This window comes from Molothrus ater, chromosome 3 (assembly GCF_012460135.2).
Source record: "Molothrus ater isolate BHLD 08-10-18 breed brown headed cowbird chromosome 3, BPBGC_Mater_1.1, whole genome shotgun sequence".
NCBI classification, from domain to species: Eukaryota; Metazoa; Chordata; class Aves; order Passeriformes; family Icteridae; genus Molothrus; species Molothrus ater.
Window position 1 is genome coordinate 29,492,383 of NC_050480.2, and position 20,666 is coordinate 29,513,048.

At 34.8% G+C, this 20,666-nt stretch overlaps 1 protein-coding gene across 2 annotated transcripts in view; it reads left to right on the plus strand.

Moving 5' to 3' along the window:
• The window catches only part of KIF6 (kinesin family member 6), a 155,500-nt gene continuing 134,834 nt past the window's right edge, over positions 1–20,666 (plus strand). For both annotated transcript variants that reach the window (XM_036381431.1, XM_036381430.1), the window contains exons 1-5: positions 1–93; positions 937–1,043; positions 3,090–3,164; positions 15,102–15,249; positions 17,801–17,910. In XM_036381431.1, the coding sequence (XP_036237324.1) occupies positions 28–93; positions 937–1,043; positions 3,090–3,164; positions 15,102–15,249; positions 17,801–17,910 (506 nt within the window). In that variant the 5' untranslated portion in view covers positions 1–27. The remainder of the gene's footprint in view (positions 94–936; positions 1,044–3,089; positions 3,165–15,101; positions 15,250–17,800; positions 17,911–20,666) is intronic.

The window sequence follows — 20,666 nt, forward strand, 5'->3', positions numbered from 1 at the left end:
CGTTGCCGGGGCCCGGCGGTGGCGGCGATGGTGAAGGAGACGATCCGGGTGTACGCGCGGGTGAAGCCGCTGGGCAGGCGGCAGCAGGCGGGGGTAGGATGGGAGCTGTGCCCCGGGGGTGCGCTGGGGATGCCAGGGAGAGCCAAGGGCTGGCCGGGGACCCTCGCTCAGGTGCGGGCAGAGGAGCGGAGCTCATCCCCTTCCAAGAGGCTCGGGCGGCTGGCGGGGGCGGAGAGGCTGGTACGCGGGTGGGTGTGCGGCGAGAATCTCCTGCTGTCCGAAGCCTTAAGAAGTTCATAAAATCACTAAGTAGAGGAGTTTAGGCTGTAACTGTTGGGGGAGTGGCTGAGGAACTTTCTCAGCCACTGTTACAGAAAGGATCCGCAGGAAAGCGCTTGACACGCGTCACTGGGTTTGTGCAGTTCAGCAGCGCTCTGAGCAAGGGAGAGGAACGTGTTGCTCCTAGTGTGCAGCTGCCCTCCCAAGGGATAATAAAGTGTTCCTCAGGAACCGTGCATTTAGGTCTCTTAATTGCCTTCTTGTTTTAAACGAGCTCTTCTCGTTGCAGCCTTCGTCTTGTCGTAGCCTTTCCTAATGTAGTCTTTCAGATTTTTTTGGAGAGTTTTACACTGGGGGGCGTGCTTCGGTTTTTTTATAACATTACAGACATCAAAGTGGTTTAGTACGCAAATTATGTCAAAGAGGCTGCACTTTGGTTTCAAGTGTTATTGTAGTGTTTACATGGTGACATGATAATGCTGTTATGTGCTGGTTTTGTTGTGTAGTAGTTAAGGGAGATCTGCTCACGTATTCAGTGCAATTTGTAGCAAGTTTTTCTCCAGACAATTACAGGTGCTAAGCTTGAGTGTTGTATCCAAGGGTAACGTTGTTCTGTTGATGACGTTATTCTGTGAATTTGTGTCCATCCTTTATTAGAGTTATTCCGTTGATAATGAGGAACCTCTGCCCAGTCTGGAGATTACTGTGCCACGTGACTTAGCAGATGGGTTCATTAATAATAAACGAGAAAGCTACAAGTTCAAGTGAGTAGAAGCCTCATCATTTTACCTTCTGCCTTTAGTGACTGACAGTGTTATGTGTAGTGATACAGATCTATAGACTCAGGAAAAGTCTAAAATTAAATTATGGTATAGATGGGTTTATTTTTATATAACTCCTGTAACAAGAGGAATACTTCAGGACAGGCTCTTCACCACAATGGGTCTGATAGCATTGGATAAAATTGTCATACTCTTGTCTGTCCATTGCAAGTCATTTTGTATTTCTAAATCTCATCTCAAAGATTCATTTACCAATTCTTCTATTTTTGCACTTTGTTTTGAATTTGTGTATGAAGACTGAATCAGGACTGTATGTTACCTTGCGATCTAATGAGTTGTCCTAGACTGGCTAAAGTCTTGATGCAAAACGTTGTTAGGAAACTCTGTTTCAGACATAGCCAAAGCAAAGTAAAAAAAACCAGAAACTGTTGACAGAAATGAATTCTTGGTTTGAGAGTGTAAATATTTTTTAGGAACCTAAAATCAGTACAACAATATCAAATATTATTATTAAACCAACAGAAAAGTGAGGCAACACTTTAAAATTTTGGTGATGAATAAAGCTAGATATATCATCTCTCATGATGAGGTCAAGGCTGTCTTTTTCCAATTCAGTTATGCTTAATTTTTTTATAGTAAACAACAAGCAATTTGTTTCTCTATGCTGTTAAAAAAGAGAGCTCCACATAAAAAAAACCTGCAGCTCAGACTAATGTAGTTTTACATCAGCTAAGATAACCTGCTTGGAAAAGAGGACCTGCCCTGTCCAAATAGATTCATATGCAACACTACCTTGGTCTCTAAATGCCCCAAGCCTGACCTAATGAATGCAGATATTTTTGTCTGACTTTATAATTCATTAAAAACTCTGAGATGCATTTTGAGAAACCTTATGCCTTACTGTTCTTAAGACAATGCAAGGATAATTGAGTTACTTGACTGATTAGCAGGATAGAATAAATGCTTTCATGTTTTGTGCTTTTGTGTGTTGCATTTGTCTGTGATACTGCACCCACTGCATGGGTTAGCACGGTGCTTTTCTAGACACTCAGTGTCCTTAAGGCCTTCCTACACACCCTGGGATGTTCTGTGCAAGAATAGAGTTCCAGATAAGGGGGGGCAACACAGCAGGGCACCAGCACTATGGGGGGCTGCTGGAACATGTGGATGACAACTTCCTAACATACAGTTAAGACAATCAGGATATTTGCAAACATGGACAAGCTGTTGAGGGATATTAAGCCTGGAGGTAGCTTTGACTGCAGTGGCTGTGAGATAATGAAATTCAGGATACTGAGAGAAGGGAGTAAGGCAAAAAGCAGGATCACAACCCTGGACATCATAAATGCAGAGTTTGTCTTGTTTGTGGATCCGCTTGAAAGAATTTTGAGACACGTTCCTGGAGAGATGACCAGGAAAACTGGCTGATTTTCAAGGATCACCTTCTTCAAGCTCAAGAACAGTCCATCCACATGAACAGAAATGATGTAGAGGCAACAGGACTGGAACAAGTGGTCCCTTCCAACCTCAACAATTCTGATTCTGTAAAATAACTGCAGATATTTTATATAGAAAGTGACAAAACATACCTAATTAAAAATCTCATTGTGACCTATAGTAATTGTGCAGCAGAATGAAGGAAATGGCTTAAAAAAATGTGAGCCTGGCTGTACTGGTGGGATGCTGTATTTGGTTATAGTGTAATCTATTTATCCAGAATTCAGTGTGGTGCCAGTTACAAACACTAATTCTCTTGATGGTTTTAAAATACGGTTTATTTTTTTTCTAAGCCACATCATTTTATCAGAGGATTTTATTGTACAGATCTCGTCAAAGCAGCTCTGTGTACAGCCTATTTATGTACAATAGCACAACAGCAAGCTGTGGTTAAGACTACAGGGAAAACATTGTACTAAGTTATGTAAGCCTAATGATGTAAACATTGACTATTACAAACACAAACAAAAATGTATGAATCAAGTACTGTTTTAACATTCTAAGCAATTATTATTTGCTTAATATTTTCAGATTTCAGAAAATTTTTGATCAAGAGGCAAAACAAGATGTGATTTTTGACAGCATTGCCAAACCAGTAGCAGAATGGTATGTTGTTGATCCTGCTTGTAACCAGGGAAAAGCTATTCCTGCTTTTGTTGTGTTACTTGAAGGAGAGCGGTCAAGTCTTTGTCTTGTTGTTGTAAAAGTGAATTGATGTTCTAGTTTACTAAATACTGACATGTCTGAATCCAGGAGATATACAATCCCCTGAGAATGTTATGCATACTAATGTTCCTTTTTGACTCTTCAAATAGCAATGTTACTGTTGCCTCTTTTGTTGTATAGCAATAGAAATCCATGCCAAATTTTTTTTTTGTCTGTAATATAAACTGACTTCATTGCCTTGGAATAGTATTTTCTATATAGTTTAATGTAGAGGTAAATCTAATGAAAATTTTATTCCCCCCATATAATTTTCATTAAGCTAAGGACTCTAATGTTTGTGGAGATATTCCTAAGTCTTGTCATTACTTCTGTTTTGACGTGTAAGGCACTGCTTTTGGCACTGGTTTTTTTTCCTCCTCCATTTTCATAATAAAACAATTCTCATATCTGACAGTTTGCAGAGGCAAATATTTAAGACTGATGAAGACCTCTGCATTCATTGAGTGGATTGAATGCCACTCTGAAACAGATGGATTTTTCAATGGAAAATGGATTTTATGATATTCTCTTTGCTCAGTTTACTGTCTGTTCCTGAAGTTTGTACTGGTGTGGGACAAAATCCCATGCAGGAAGAAGCAGAATTTCTGTATAGTGTTTGCTTGTTTCTCAAACTTGCTGTTTAAAATCCAGACTGGTAGTGGGTCGGGAACTATTACTTCAAGTGCCAATTTCTTTCTCATTCATTGTCTGACCCACCTGATGGTTTAAGCCACAATTCTGCAAGTTATTCCTCAATGTATTGCACAGTCCTGTGTTTAGCACTGTAGGAAAACAAACTTCAGCTGGACACTCAGCCTTTCTTAAGTTGTTACAAGGAAGAAAAATATATCCATCTCTTTATAATTTTGTCTTTCTCCCCACTCTTCCTGTTTTCGTCTCTGAAGTCCCACAAAGCAGGAAGGTAATTGACAGTGAAAATGAAAAGCCAGTGAATTTGAAATTTCATTAGAATAAGCTAACTAGACTAAAAATAATGCTTATTTTCTCATCCAAAAGATATTTCTTTGCTTATCTGACATTATAGCTTCACAGTAACTCATACACTTAATTTTAAGTATTTCTGGGTTTAATGTTGACTGCAGAAAAAAATCTTTATCAAATTTGAGTGTGTTTGGAAAGAGAAGCATTCAAAGTCCCATAGTTATTGTACTATGGACTTAATTTTGATATGCTGAGCTCTTGTTGAGGATAACTAACTAGTAAGAAACTGGCTACTTTCTTCTCTTTGGAGTGTTTTGCTAGAATATGGATATGTTTTCCAGTTAATGAGTTCACCTGTGCAGTGCCCTAATAATCAGGAAGGGGTGTTCTCCTTTATTTCAGTGTTAGCTGATAAAAGACTTGTTTTATATATTAATTTTCTCCATTATGTATGTTTTAGTTTCAGGGTTTAGATGTTTTTAAGTACCGGAAAGTACTTTAGTGCCATTAAAATCAATGGTGTTTAGGCAGACAACTATCTCTAAATATCTCCAAGTCTTTGTCTTTAATGCTGAAATTGACTTATAAAACCATTCTTAATGAAATCAAAATTGCCTCTGAGCATTATAATGAGGTTAAGCTTGTATTCTAAACTATGCCTGTTACTGATAATTTTACTCATGCTTTTATAATAGGGTAGACAATAACTGAAGTATGTTCATGTTTCTTATCCACTCCCTTAATTTTTTACCTCTTTGTAGACAAAAATATAAATTTCAAAATAAATTCAGAGTCATGAAGTTCCTTGGCTAATGGAGTCCTGAACTGGGCCTGAAATTTGTCTCGCTCTGTGGTTAATGATAGCATTTTCTTTTCCATCATGGGAAGAATAAGAATTGCTCTGTTTCTCTTGGAGACCGCAGTTTTTCAAGTAAAATGTCCTTCATTATTTGTTTCTTTCACAGTCAATATTCTCTTGCGTGAAAAAGCTGTTGCAAGTACACGTTTCTGTTGTTGGAGTCACTTTACTAAGGGAACGGATTGTGTGTTTGTGTTGCCAGTGAAAAGAAAGTAGCAGGAAAATATCAATGAAATAGTTCAGTAACATTTTGAGGTTCTTTGTCATGCATTCTTACAGTCCTGAGAAAATTCAGTTAGAGACTTGAATGCTTAGGGGAAAAAAAATCTTGGGCATTGTTTAAACTAAAACCAGAAAGGCAATGCTCAGGATTCTAAAATTTTTCTGTTTTGTTCTTGGATGGATGGAAATTGGATGCAACTTTCTTTTCTCTTTTTCTTTTTAAGTAGGTTTTCTTTGATGTTGGGCCACTACTTCTTTCTCTAAGTCCAGTTACATTGTCATCTTGCCTGTGGTTTCAGAGGCACCAGACATTAGTTAGTTTAATTTGCTTCTTCAGTCAAAAGTGCCAGCCTCTGCAAACCATTATAAACAGATGACTTGCTTGAACTTTATTAGTTTTTTTTTTGTCCTGGAGTCATCTTACATTGTTTCTTTTCCTTCTAATTTTAAATATATATTCTTGATAATGTTTTTGTGCAGAGTTTAAGAAGCACCACTAATTCTGTTACTGTATCAAAACCAGAAAAAAATAAATAACACTCTACTTTAAAAGTTTGCTATGGCTAAGCATTGCTTTAGCCTCACAACTAAACAAGGCTACTCTCAAAATTTCAAATATTAGTATTATGTTTATGTATGCAACCAGAAATTAAGTAGAAAATGCTAACTGTTTTGAATTCATTGATTTTTCAGTTCTAAAATGAACTGAAAACTCAATGTTTTGGTATTAGATTTCTTGGTTTTTTAAATAATAACATTTGAAAATATTTTCAGTTCTCATGCAAATAAGAATTAGCTTAGCTGTTCATAAACCTAATGTCATCACCTATGATCTTTTGAAAAATCTGATGGCCTTGGGGATGATGCTCCCAATTCTGCAGGTTCTGGTTTCTTATGGGTTATATTTATCCTAAGAATTAGTGTTTGTAATATATAAACTACTTCAGTTGACTCTCAACTGGTTTTGTGGGGCTTCTTTCTGCTGTGTAGTCTTACAGAAAATGTAGTAAAAACATTTTTATTAAGAGCTATTTATTTTATACCTGGATATACTTGCCACACAATGTTGAAAGTAGTGATCTCCCTCACAAAGACCTGTAGAATCTATATAGAGCAAAAGGACACATTGTTTCAGATGTCATCTTGAAAGAAATATAGCCTAAACTTTCCCCTAATTGAGAAATTAGCAATGCTTGCTGTTCTTTCTCAAAGTGAGTACAATTATGAGGCAATAAAAAGTGAGAAGTGTCATTGATATTTCTTCTCAAATGACTGTTAGTTGCTTGTTTGTTTTGACATAAATTGTGCAATTTAGAGTTGTTCAAGAAGGTTGCTTAATTTAAGTTAGTTTGACAGCTTTGATTCAGAATATCTTTGTGTTACTTATGTTATAGTGTTTATGGTGAAATTCTAAATATATTTAGAGATCTTGTCAAAACAAGAAAATATATTGCTTTTTTTTTTCCCCAGTAGGAAAACTTCTGAAATTTTTAAGGAAACTTGCCTGCACTAATTCCTCAAAACTGTTGCATTCAAATCAGTTTTCTTTTTTAAAGATGAAGCATTACCAATTTGGATTTGTTCCACAAATCTGGCAAAGACATAAAGAAACAAGAAGTTATACTGAGATACTTTGTTTATTTTAATTAAAAGAAACTTTAGTTGGACCTCCAAGTGTTAGAAGATACCGGAAAGCTGAGTCTCTGTGAAGACAAATTCTCCTGAAAACTTATTTTCCAGATCCTTGAAATTAAGTTCTTCCTTCCTTTTATCTTCAGTATAATTTGGAAGGGTGAGAAGGGGTGGAGGGGGGCTGGTTTTGCCAGGATTTGGTTAATTTATTTTTTAATATCGATGAATTGAGGTTTCATGAGATAGAAGGAAGGAAAATGAGGGACACTGATTAAAAAAAAAGTTCAGATCTGCAGGAACTGAGATAGAGAGGGCCAACAGTATCCAAATATCAGAGATACTGGTGACTTCTGCTTTTTTCATTAGTCTAATGTTTTGTAGTATTGAATATTTGTTTTGACCACATGCTTTTATGCTACTACACATTTAAAATGAAGATGGCAGAACTCGGGTAAAAATGATAATGTGAAGCCAAAATAAACTAAGAAAATAAATAAGCTTTTAAGATCCAAGTTGTTCTCAGGATTTTCTCTTACCTACTTAAAAACACATACAGAATTTAGTCTTACTTAATAAGCATTTTTCATTGTTTTATTTATTCATATTATAAAACTTTTGTACAAAACTTTCTTAACCTATTAGAATAATTAAGTAAGAAGGGATCTCTGTAGGTCATCTGGAACAATCTTCTGAGGAAAGCAAGTCTGGCTTCTAGGTTACATTTCTTGGGCTCTCGTCCAATAGAGATGCAAAAATGTCCAAAGATTGGAATCCCACAATTCATCTGAGAACCTGTTCCAAGGCTTAACTACTCTCACTGTGAAGAATATTTTCCTTATACCCACTTGGAGTTTCTTCTCTTGCCACTTGTGACCTCAGCTTTGTTTTCTACCAGTGTAAACCTCTGGGAGGAGTTTGAGTCCATCCCTAATGATCAATGGCAGAAGGTGGTAATTAGGTACATATAAGGCTTTCTCTTTGCTAGTTTGATAGGAAACAGTTCACTTGGCTTCTTGTGCATGACATGCTGAATTCAATTGGTTCTGCCAGGCTCATTCCAGTTTCTTAAGTTCATTTTTCATCTGCTGGGGAGCCCAAAAGTGGGGACAGAACTCAAGGACCAGAGTTTATTTTCTCTTTTTTTTTTTTTTTTTTTTTTGCTAATTTTGAAGGTAACTGTTCTGTTTGATTCAGCAAAAACAGTGCAGCAGCAGAGGAAGCAGAGTTCCTGGTTATACTTAGGCAAAAGCCTCCCTAAAGTCTCATTAACAATGAGCACAGAAACAAATGAAAAGTTCTGTGTCCGTAAGCTTTAAATAGAACAAATGATCTTCACTGGAAATTAAAACAAAATGTAGTCAGAAAACCCAACCACAATAGAACAACCTCAGTCTGCTTTCAACCTCCGTCTACTGTCACTGGGCTTTTACCACTATTTATATTGTCTCAAATACTCAAGGACAAAGTACTGAATGATATTTTTAGACTGTAGTAACTACCTATAAATTGTCTAGCTCTCACTTGAGGAATTTCTCACTTGAGGAATGTTAGGATGTTGTAAACATAACATATCTATCAATTTAAGTGGAATTGCTTCCATGAGTTATACTTCTGTATCACACTATATTTAGGAATTAGACAGCTTTCAGGAATGAGACAAGGCAGTGGAGTGACTGGAAGTGTCAGTTGATAGTTCTGTAACAGCATTCATTTACATAGGAGTCTGAACTAAATTTTCAAATTGGAAGTTCTGATCTCGCTGTGCATGTTGTGAAATCACCATTAATTGCAAGTAAGTTAGAACATGCAAGTTACTTGATAAGTGAGTGAGAAACTTGAGGGGAAAAAAAAAAACACATGGTATTGCTCTCATTTACATTAATGTAAAAAATTGTCCTATGCTTGATAATGGATAGTTTCTCAAAGTCCAAAGTGCAGAAGAGACCACATATCATAATTAATTTTTCACAAAGCCAAAACTGATTTTCTTGAGCAATCATCATTACATAAGCTTTTGTGTAGCAGCACTTAGGTTATTAAGTGGTATTAACATTTTACTGAAAGTGGAATATATAAGGAATATTTGCTTCAGTCTTCTGTTTTTCTATGTCTCTTTTTCAAAACAAGAGATGTACTAAAATTAAGAGTATTCCATGTTCATTGGGAAAAAAATACTTGTAGAATGTATGTTGGGAGTTTCTAAGATATTTGATGTGCTTTTAATGTATACAGATCAGTTCAAATCCTATAGTATGCTCAAGCATTTACAACAGTAAAAATTTGCTGCATCAAATTTTTCCCCTAAAACTCAGCAACATACCAGAAAGGTGGTCATTGAATTGAATAAGCTGTGGATCATGATCTTAATACTTTCCAGGTAGAGAATTCTTTCCCAGTTGAGGGAAAGTATCCCTTAGTATTCTGGTTAGAAAAAATACTAGGAGTACTGAAATTCCTGTCTCAAACACTGCTGTTGGGGGATATTTTTTAGTAGTCTGTGTCATAGCTGGAGGTAAAACTTGAACATTTTTAATTTAACCCATCATGTTGCTGCCATAATATATGATTGGGTTTATTAGCAGTGGTATGAAATCAACCTCCTTAGTCGGCTGTGTGCACAAAGCACCTTTTGCTTGGAGAAGGTGTCATTTAAATCCTAGGCAACATAGAGAATATATTCAATGCTTTCTTTTTGTTTCAAGTTGTTGCTGTTTAGCTCTGTAAGGTGAAGCACAAGCTTTTGTGTTGCTAGAAACCTACACTAAGTTTTCAGTGCTTGATCAGAAAAGAAGCATTCAATTCTTTGGGTAAAATGTAAGAACAGATCTAATCCTTTTCTGAATTATAATCATCTTGAAGAGAACATATAATTTGATGATAAATTATAATGCAGAATAAAAGAATAAAGAAGATTTAGGCATGTAATAAACAATAATTATTCATACTTTGGGAGTTGCTTGCCTGCAATTGATGCTCTTATTTGCTCTTTTCCCATGCGCTCTCTTATTCTGTTTTCCACCATACAAAATCTTTTTGCAGAGTTTTGTGTTGTTCAATGATATTAACTTTTCTAAGGAGACTTTCTTATTGCATAAATACTTCTTGAGTTCATAATACTTGTCAAACAATCATGATGTTTCTTCAATATTTTGCTTTAAATCAATTTTTCTTACAGTGATCAAAAAGACAAGACTAACATTTATCATCCCGCTCACCTCAAGATGCAGAAAACTTATGTAGATGTGGTTACATAGATGTACATTTATAACATATCAAACATTTTTTCTTACTTTCAGTTTTTTAACATGTGAAGCTTCATAAGACTTGACCACATGTATTTTCACTGAAACACAAAAATATTCAATTTTAAAATGTATATTTACCAAGCGTTGATGTAATTATAATTTATGCTACAAAATCTGGAAATACTGATATTCTGGTATCATGAGTTAAATCTAAAATATTGATATTCTATTTGTTTTGTTCTGCCCTCTTTGAATTGGCAACTGACTTTTTGGGGCCTTTCTTGACAGTCATGAAACAGATCTTCCACACATTAATAAGCCATGAAGACAGCTCAGTATATTAAATAAGATTGAAATGCAACTTTTTTCAGACCTGTTGCATGTCCATGTTTTCCCTGAAATGTCATGGTTTTTGTGGAAATCTTAGCTTAACAGAACTTGAAGTCTTTGCCAGGTTTCTTTGAGATTTCCTTATATGCAGAAATTCAGGTCAATGAGATTTGTCCCCATTCAATGCATCTTATTGTCCACAGGTATGAACTTGAACAAATCAGACTTACTGCTCATGCATGTGGCAAATTAAGTTTTCCTTGACATATTTCATTTGTCCATGTTTTCCAGATAGAAACATGGAATATGTGGTTATAAGCAGTACAAGCAAAGTAAAATCAAGGACTTGTTAGAAACTGACTTTAATATATATTATTCTTTTCTTGTATAGAGTAAGACTGTCACAAAGTGTTACAAATATATGCCTGCATGTTTTAGTGAATAATGAAGATGATCCCTCTCAATTCCGTAATAGAATGAAACAAACATACAATTTTAGGGAAGATTTTGAGCGTTGTATTTTAAAGGGTTTTTTTCTCTGTAGTAGGTGCTTTTAGGTCTCTCTTGGTATTGATAAAAAAGTAAGACCCTCCAGTAGCTCTGGCAATCACAACTTTGGTAAAATATGCTGGAGACAGATTTCTCCAACAGTGTTTTGGCTAATCTGTCTGGAAGTTGTCCATGAACTTCTGAACAGGGTGTTCTACAATATTGTATAAATGCATGAAGGATCTTTTCTGCAAAGCTTCTCCTTGGATTATGGGTCTTTAATATGTTTTGTTTGAAGCAGTACAGAGACTACTTATTCAACAAAATGTCTTCTTAACCATGCTGAAATTTATCCTTCAGAGAGGGGAAAAAAAAATCTAGGTATTGTGAAAACACCAAGGGTGCATGACTGAAAATACACTTTTAGTGTATGATATTTATTTATGCATATTTTTAAGTCCTCACATGACTACCATCACTATACATGTGAACCTGTGTAGTTTCAAATCCTGAATTTAACAAAAATTTGGGACTTTTGTTCAGATACTCAAAGAGTAAAAATGCAGACTTTGTTTGTGGGAACTGACATCTTGCAAAGTAGGTTTTACTGAAAAGGCAGAAAAAAGCTGCTGATTCTCTACCAACCTTTCCTAGTAAAGAATCACTTCCACTGTTGGGGACAGCCTTAATTTGCAAGTGAGCATCTTTGAGGATCCCTTTGGTGGATGCTGTTTAGAAGATATGCTCTGTTCTTTTCTTGTCATGATGGATGTTGCCAACTTTTTTCGTACCTGCTGCAGTTATATTTCAGGATGAAAGAGACCATGTGTATATCCCTCTCTAGCGTGTGAGGGACCCATCAGTTTGCCAAGGGTAATTATGCAGTACAGTTTGATGTTGTTTTCTTAAACAGCATTTTATGGGTGGCTAACAGTTTATGAAAGTTTTTGAGCTTTTTATTTTCCTGAGAGAGTTGTGCATCTTGGGTCAAAAATACTAGATACAAATCTTCAACTTCCTGAGTATTTAGTAAGTAGGTATTGATGTATTGATTTGGTATTGGTCCATCTAAATATAGTTACCTTTTCAGTGTTAAACTCTTTGGGAAAATGACCTAAAAATAGATTGATGGAGTTTTGGTTGGAGTTTTTTTCCTTGAAGTACTTAGAAGTGAAAAAGAGCCAAGTGTGTCTCCAACAACTATTTCCTATGTTGTCCACAAGGCTCATTGCTAAAACATCCTGTATGGCCATTGATTCCAAATGAAGTTACTTAAAGTGTGAATAAGACACATCAAAACTGGATTTTTTACTTAATCCATGTTATCACATACGGGCCTTCGAAATTGATACTGACTAATATTCATGCTATTATACTTAGAGTGGTAGTTATATCTCTTCAGTTTTGAAATATCTTTTTTCATAAGTATATGTGTATGCACAAACTTTTAACTTTTGTGTAGTTCATAAATTTAATGTTCTCTCCACAAGCCGATGCAGTAGAGGCTGTTCATTTTCACTGCATCTTCCCCTCTGCTTTTTTCAGGAGGCAAGATCTGTACAGCTTGCTTCTGGGCCAAAGGACCTTTGTCAGTCTTGCCTGAACACCTAGTCCCTTGTCTCTTATTTATCAAAGTATTTTGCTTCTCAGACTAAGAAAGGAATTTGCTCTCCATCCTGTCCTCATGGAGTTGAATGTTGCTCTTAAAAGCCTTTGCCAGCAGTTTCACTGGAATTATTGCTTGTATTCTTTCCTTACAGGCTTCCTTAGCACCTCAAGCAGGCTGTCCTTAATTGACTTGGTGGTAGTTGTAATACACTCTGAATGAAAGAAATGCCTGTTGTAAATATGGACAGGATGCAGTTATTTGTATATAATTATACACACACATCTAGTTACTCACACATAAATTTAGAAAATAAGGTTGACTTCTGGCTGAGAATTTAAAGAACATAACTGTGGAATCAAAATCATCTATGCAATGCAATATTAAGGTAACCTATAATTACATTGGTTTAGAAGAATGCATTATTGACATGGATATGTTCACATTTTATGGGCGGTCAGGGTTTTCCAGAAAGCTTTTCAGAGCTGTGCTGATGCACTGCAGAAAATATAAGAATATATATGAATCAAATAGCAAAAAGAAAACTCACTGACTTTTGCAGCTGTTTTGACAGCATATGGTATGTGACATTTTATCCTGTGTTTACATGTGAGGTGATTCTAATCAACAGCTTTTTCCGTACTGGTTAGAAATCAGAATACAAACATGTTGAGTTAATAGTTTGCAGCCACACGTTTATTAGTTTTTAACACATTGCAAGACACACCTTTAAAGAAGAGGAGTAAGAAAATTTAACAACCCCAGTTGCCAGCTCTGAAGAGCCAAAGAGCTCATCTGTAGGAGCTGAAGTGCAACTATAGAGCATCAGAGCAAGGTTCCATCTAGCGCACTATGTTGTCTCTGACAGGGACTAGCAGACAATGCTCAGAGGAACAAAACAAAGTAAGCATGTAGAGCTGCCTCCTACATGTATCCTCTTAGTCTTTAGTTATTTGTAGTTTAGTGACTTTGTAATTTCTCTGTGATTAGTAGCCCTGAAGAAAAATTTTGTGTTTGGTGAATGTTTTGGTGATTTAGTCCAATTTCTGCTGAAGCCTGTGTGACATTTTAATGTCCAAAACATGGCATGGCAAAGAGTTGCACAGCTTAACTACAATTTACTTGAGGAATCATTTCCTCTTGCTAGGTTTGAATCTGCCATGTCTGAACTTCTGTTGATACCCCCTACCTTCTGACAACTCATTACTGTCGTCAGCATTCAGATATTGTGACAGTGGGCACTAGAAATTCCTAAGATAGATGAATGAGGTGTTTTATCATAGTAGCTGTTTTGATTTGTAACATCTGGAATCTAATATCTATATATATTCCATCTTTGTGCATTTTGGGAGCAGATGTTCGCTGTAGCTCCTTTCAACATGTTTCTGGTTTTGTCTTTGACATCCTACTGTAATGGATTAAAATAAGCAATTTGGCAACTACCCAAGCCTTTAAATAAACTTTAATAAGTTGGAGAATCATTGCATCTCTTGTGGCGCCAGACCAGCAGCTATCTATATACATGTTTCTTTTCCTCTTACACAAGGGTTGTTTTCCCTCTTTTTATTTATTAAAATTGTAGTTTATTTATCACTTCTTTAAACAAATTGCACAAGAATAATTTTTACTTTTCGGTTTGTTGAACAAAATGGGTAGGTCCTTAAGCATAGTAAATCCAATCCAAAATTTAAGATGATTAAGCTTATCTACTGTTTAGTGGAAATAAGGTGGAAGTCAATGGTGGCAGTGTGGTGAATTAAAGAAAGATATTTGAACTGGACTTTCATTAGGCACTTCTGCAAACAGAAATAAGAGGTGTGAAAAAGATGAATCTGAATGCCATTTCATGCTATGTCATTAACAGCTATTTTGTCTGTTCTATTGAAGATTCTTGTACAGTCATATTTATAACAGAAAAGTTTGCTATTACCAATGTGTGTTTGTGCGTTTTCTTAGTAAAGGAAGATTTTATTACACTGATTTAAGCACATGTTCTCCTGCATACCCTTTTCAAAGCATAGTCTGGTCATTCAGTATAGTCATAGTCTCAGAATAAAAGCTGGACCCTGGTATAACAGTATCATTACATGAGTTTCTAACTATAATGTAGTTTTCTCTTTTTGCATTTAATGAGGTTCTATATGAAATATTTCTTGATTCTCCTACTATATGACTAGCACAATTCTAGACATCTACAGTCTTTAAAGAGATTAAATATCCTTGCAGAAAATCATCTGCCATACTAAAAAGTATGAAAAGGTAGTGTAAATAGTAATAAGTATGATCAGCTAATAATGGATTAAGTCAAGGCATCAAGAAATCCTTCCATTCTAGATAGTTTAAATTCTATAGAATCTAGGGTATATATATTAAAGTGTACTCTTGTATTACCAAAGCTAGTTGCTATGCAATTTAGCATTACTGTTAATTGTATTTTGGTTCTATACAAAGTTGATCATGGACAATATGTTCTGCCTTAAATGTTAATTATCTTCCTTTATATAATTGTATAGTGTTTTGGCTGGATACAATGGTACTATCTTTGCGTATGGTCAGACAGGCAGTGGCAAAACTTTTACCATCACGGGAGGAGCAGAACGTTACAGTGATCGAGGCATCATTCCCAGGACTTTATCTTATATTTTTGATCAATTGCAAAAGGTATGGAACATTATTTTCTGATAATTTCTAATGTTTGGTTTCAAATATTTAACTATTGCTAATGCTTGTTTTTATAAAAGTATTAGTGAAAGTCCTAAAACTAATGCTTAATAAAATATTGAACTTGACACGGTACTTCCTGTGTGCAAGAATATATTTGTAGTTGTTTTGGCTATCTGGTTTATTGCAATAGTCTGACAATTATGGGCATCATTGTGGGGGGCTTTTGTCATTGTAAAACCCAGGCTATTTTTAGTTGGTGCAGCATACCTTCAGATCACACAAGTTTTTCTCCTTGTCTAACACTTATATCAACTCCACTCTGGTTTTGTATTACATGCATTGCATTTCATTTTTGACTTTTTATGTGATGAAATGAGTCAATAAGTGAAAGGATGTGCCAGAGTAAGCACACTGATTTTTTTTTTTATGTTTATTATGTTTGTGAGAAATTTAATTTTCTTTTAGTGTCTGAAATACTTACATGAGTCAACACAGTCAATTATTCCAGTACTTTTATAATTATAGGAGAAAGTGAAGAGAGGAGTCTGGTGTAATTTATGTTTTGTCTCTTCATTTATTCCACCAGGCCTATGACTCATTAATCTTCACATTTTAGCAAAGCTATTTAATTAAGCCAATTTAAATATTATTTGCCATTAACATAAATTATTCCACTGTACGTTTATACTCTTTCAGTTGTGTACTACAGAATACCAATCTGTTTGCAGAAGGGTATATGGCTCAGTCACACTAATGTGCCCTGTCTCAGTAAGGGTTAACAAAAGTGAGTAATTACTTTGGCTCTTTGGAAGTATGGCTTTGGCAGGTAAATGTACACAGCATGTGGCAAGTGCACAAAAACTTGCCGTTGTGGGAATGGAAATGAAAAAAACCCACATGATCATGTTGTCTTAGACTTTCTGCTGCACTCACACAACCTCCATGGATTACTTTTGTTGTGGAAAGTGAACAGGTTTATGGTGTAATTGCCAACAACAGTGTTAACACACCAACATTCTTTTCTAATATAATGTAGTAAAGAAAAATAGCTTGATGAGAATTAACTAGTATGTTTGTCAGATTCTCAACACAGAAATGCGAATGTTTCCCATTTCAGACTCTGGGTTTGGACAAAAGTTATACTTAGTTACACTTATGGGGCTATTTCAATTTTCCTGCTTCCAGATCATTGTTTCATATAATCTTTTTTCTTAGTGCATTTTAAAGGGCCTCTTCTTGGTGTTTTATCTTTCCTCTTGCCTTTCTTTTCATATCTTTCCCCGGTTGCATTTCTTTATACCTACAACTATGGTTTGGAAGGTGCTCAAATAGTGGACAAGAATGATTTGCCTTCTAACCCTAAGTAGGATGAAACAGGAGAAAGTGAAATCAGGGACATGAAATACAAGACTTGTTAAGCTCTTACTTGGACAAAGACAGCACAATTTGAAACCAAAGAAACAAAATTGGAGAACTAAATGAGAAGCACATCAAGACCTTTGTTTTTAATAACATCTCCTTTTAATTTAGAAATTCTCCTATTTCCATGGCATCCTGTTTGAACTGTTCCTTACTACATTTTTTCCATCCATCTGTAGTATATCTTTTAAATTATGTCCCCAGTGAACTGTCATAACCAATTAAAAAAACATGGGAAATAATTATTAAATGAAAGTGACAAGTTACATCTCAAAGTATTTTGCAAAAAACCTGCAGTGGATTGAATTATTACATTTCAACTGTGATATCAGTGCTTTCACAGTGGTTTGTTCTGCTGAAAAAAAAGTGACTGATTTTTTTATTTTCTTTTATTTCTTTAATTTTGGAAATCATAGTCCACTATTTTGAGGTTTATGTTGTTTGGATTTGGCTTTGGGGCAGGGGAAAATTGTCGGCAAAACTCAGTTGTGTTAAATTACATTTTGGCAACATAATTTACCAAAAGAATTGTGATTGCAGAGAACAGCTGACATCATATCGTATGCAGTGCTCTAATGTTATGATGAAGAGAATGAAAACCAGTATGTCACTGATGTTTCTAAATTAAGTAAATCTTATTTTTGTTGCTGTTTTTACTTTTGCTTTGTTTTTTTCTTTAAGCACAGTCTTTCTATCCACAATATGAGCATTTACCTTTTTAAAAAATTCTTTTTTTAGTGCAGAAGTGAAAAATGCCATGTTGCATAGTTCTGTAAGCAGCTCGCATGTTTAAATATATACAGACTTTTTAAAGTATACAGAATCAATTAAAAATCCCAGACTAAACTCATGGTAATAGTGGTTTTTGTGGGGGATTTTTGTTTTAGTGAGTGCTGTGTCTCTATTTTGGTTGGGAGCTTTTCTGGGTTTATTTTTTTTTTCCCCTTTCTTCTTCTTGAGTCCTTATATATATGGTAACACAAAACATGAAAGTATCAGAAATTGAACATGTGCACCATACCCATGAAAAGAGACAAAGTGAGAAAGTGACCTAGAAGCCACAGAAATAAATTTGTTTTCTAATCTACCTCTGACTTCTGTTTATAACACTATTTTTTGTCTTATCCAGGATAGCAGTAAAGTGTACACAACTCATGTTTCCTACTTAGAAATCTACAATGAATGTGGCTATGATCTGCTGGACCCAAGACATGAGACCTCCAAAATGGAAGATTTGCCGTAAGTAATAAATACAGAAAATCATTAAAACCAAGAGGAATAATTTTCGTATACCCTATTACCTTGTTTAAGGACTTTTTGAAGTTGTGCTACTGATCTCAGTGTTAATTTAATCAGAACACTTTGTTTTCACAATTCTGTCAATAGTGCCGAAATGTTTTGTTATTTTGCATGTATGGAGGGTAGGGAGTAACCAAAGGTGAAAGGATTAAAAGTGTTCACTGCTATTATGCAGAAGTGATCTCTTGCTGCCACTGACAAGAAGGTGCACTTGTTTTTCTCATGGCCGCCTGTCTCTTTGTATGGCATGTATGACTGCGTGGGGCAGAGACATGGAACAGGTGGTATTTCCTTACAGCAGTAATGAGAATCTCTCTGCTTCTATTTGGACCTTTTACTTCAAGGATAAGTATTTTTCTAGAATATGCAATTGTGAAATAAGGTAAGTTACAGCTAGAAAATAGGCCACAAGTAGCTCCAAAGAATCGTATATTTCCTTCAGAAAAGATGGTTGTTACAATAGTAGTCATTGATCAGACACTAGCGCCTAGTGATTGGAGCAAGGTAGTAAACAAAGGTTTGTAGATCATGAATGCTCCAGCTGGTGATGTTCAAGATTTCCAGTTTATAGGAAATCCAAGTCCTAGTCTCCAAGTCTGAAGTAATAGTTTATAGTCTGTGTTATTTTTAAATAGCTGAGCAAACACTAAATAGGTGTGAATAAGTGAGTTGTTTACTGGATTCACAAGTACCCTGAAATGATGCTGGGTGCCATGGATTTTATCATTCAACATGATAGTAACAGACATTGGTAAATAGCAATAAAATCACTGCTGATACAAGATCAGGAAACATGCTGAAATTTTTCAGTGGGACAATAAAAATCAATAGAATTTTATTTTGAAATAACTAATTATGTTATTCACATGTTATTAAATTTTATTTATTAAAAATAAATAAAATTTATCTTTTTCTATTTATTAAAAAAAATCTTGCAGTACAATATTTTGTGTTTAAATGGAGCTTTGTTTTTTCATGCAGTATGGGGTATCTAGGATATGTATGTACAAAATAGTTTTCAAGATTGCTCTTTATTAAAGAAGCTAGTCTAGAGATTAGGAAAGCAGCAGACAAATGCAAAGTGTGGGACTGGGCTGTGAATTGGTCTAATTGTTTCAGTTTCTTTACCTGAAAAATGGAAGTAGAACTTATTGCTTTATGACACATCAGTGCTATGAAGGGTGTGTGTCATTACAGTGTCTTTCATGATGAAGTTTAGGATTCTAATCTAATTTATCTGCTTCCTGTGGCATTCAGACCAAAATTTTAGTCAGAGGCTAGTTTGCATAGTATAATTTAGTGCTGTGTCCATTTTTGCATGGACACAGAATAGTAAATAGTATTTTTACTTATTAGATTTAATGCTATCAAGTTATTCAAGTTTATTAGATTAATAATTTCATTTGTTAGGTAATTTGAAATATTTTATCTGAACTCATTCAATTTAACATTTTATAAGAATTTTAATAATATAACTGCAATTTTGAAACAGATATTTGGGGTCGCATGCTCTGGAAAATGTCATATTTTAAAACTAGGTACTGAATATTTCCTAATAATTGTGATTTTTAGAATCCTCCAATTAAGTTTATGTATAGTGATTCACTTAAACTAAAGAATAGTTTTGTGTTGTGTGTAAGGTTATTTTAAAACATAAAAGTTGATGGATAATTTGATTGTAAATTAGGAATAAAGCATGCTGGGATAGTCATAATTACCTGTAAACTTGCATAGTGTATACTACTGCAGGATGAGTTGTAGTAAGATAATAAATTTTTCTCTACAGAGTAATATTACTGAGTGCTTTAATGTTTTAACTGTACATGGGCATTATTTCCACTACATCGTTTATCAAGAAAATATGTTCTGTAAACTAAAAATATACCTACATAAGTCACATTTATTATGTGTAAAAGTATTTAATTAATAAAATATGTTTTGTTTATTTTTTAATATTGTAGTCTGGGAATTCAAAAATTAAAGATTTCTAGTATCATTCTGATCTAAAAAGGGAGCAAAAGTTGCAGGAATAGGTGGTTGCATGATTAACTATATTTCAGTTACTTAAAAGATAAAGTAGAGGTTACTTATGAGTAAATAATCATATTTTAAAATATATCAGGTGTTCATCATCTAGTATATATTTCTGGAGAATTTTATGTGCTTAAAACCTCTTAATATTTCAGTGACAGTAAACAAAATACAAAATAATAACTTTACGTTTGCTTGAAAGCCTGTATTTAATGAGAATATTAAAAAGAATTTGGTTTTTGTACATTAAAGGTGTCATATTATATATAATTTTCTGTTCAACCCCACAGTGGATCATCTAAGCTTTGAGCACCATAAAAAGCCAAAGGCTTTTTACAGCTTCAAACCCTATGTTCTTGGGCAAATATTAGCAGTCAGTGTTGATACTTTCCTAAGTATTTAAGATGGACAGGAAGAGTATTGAAGAAATGTGTCATTTTAGAAGAATAAGCAAAATCATTAGTTAACTTCATGTGATGTGCAGATTGTTCTGGAATAGTATTGCTATCCATATTCTTGCAAAAGAAGGGGATGTAATTTCAATGAGAAATTGAAATATGTACTTCTGACCAGCAAACTCTTCTGACCAGCAAACTCTTCTTATCTGTATGTTACCATGTTCAATGTGAGGACTAAGCACAGATTGCATTCAGGTGATAGAAGTT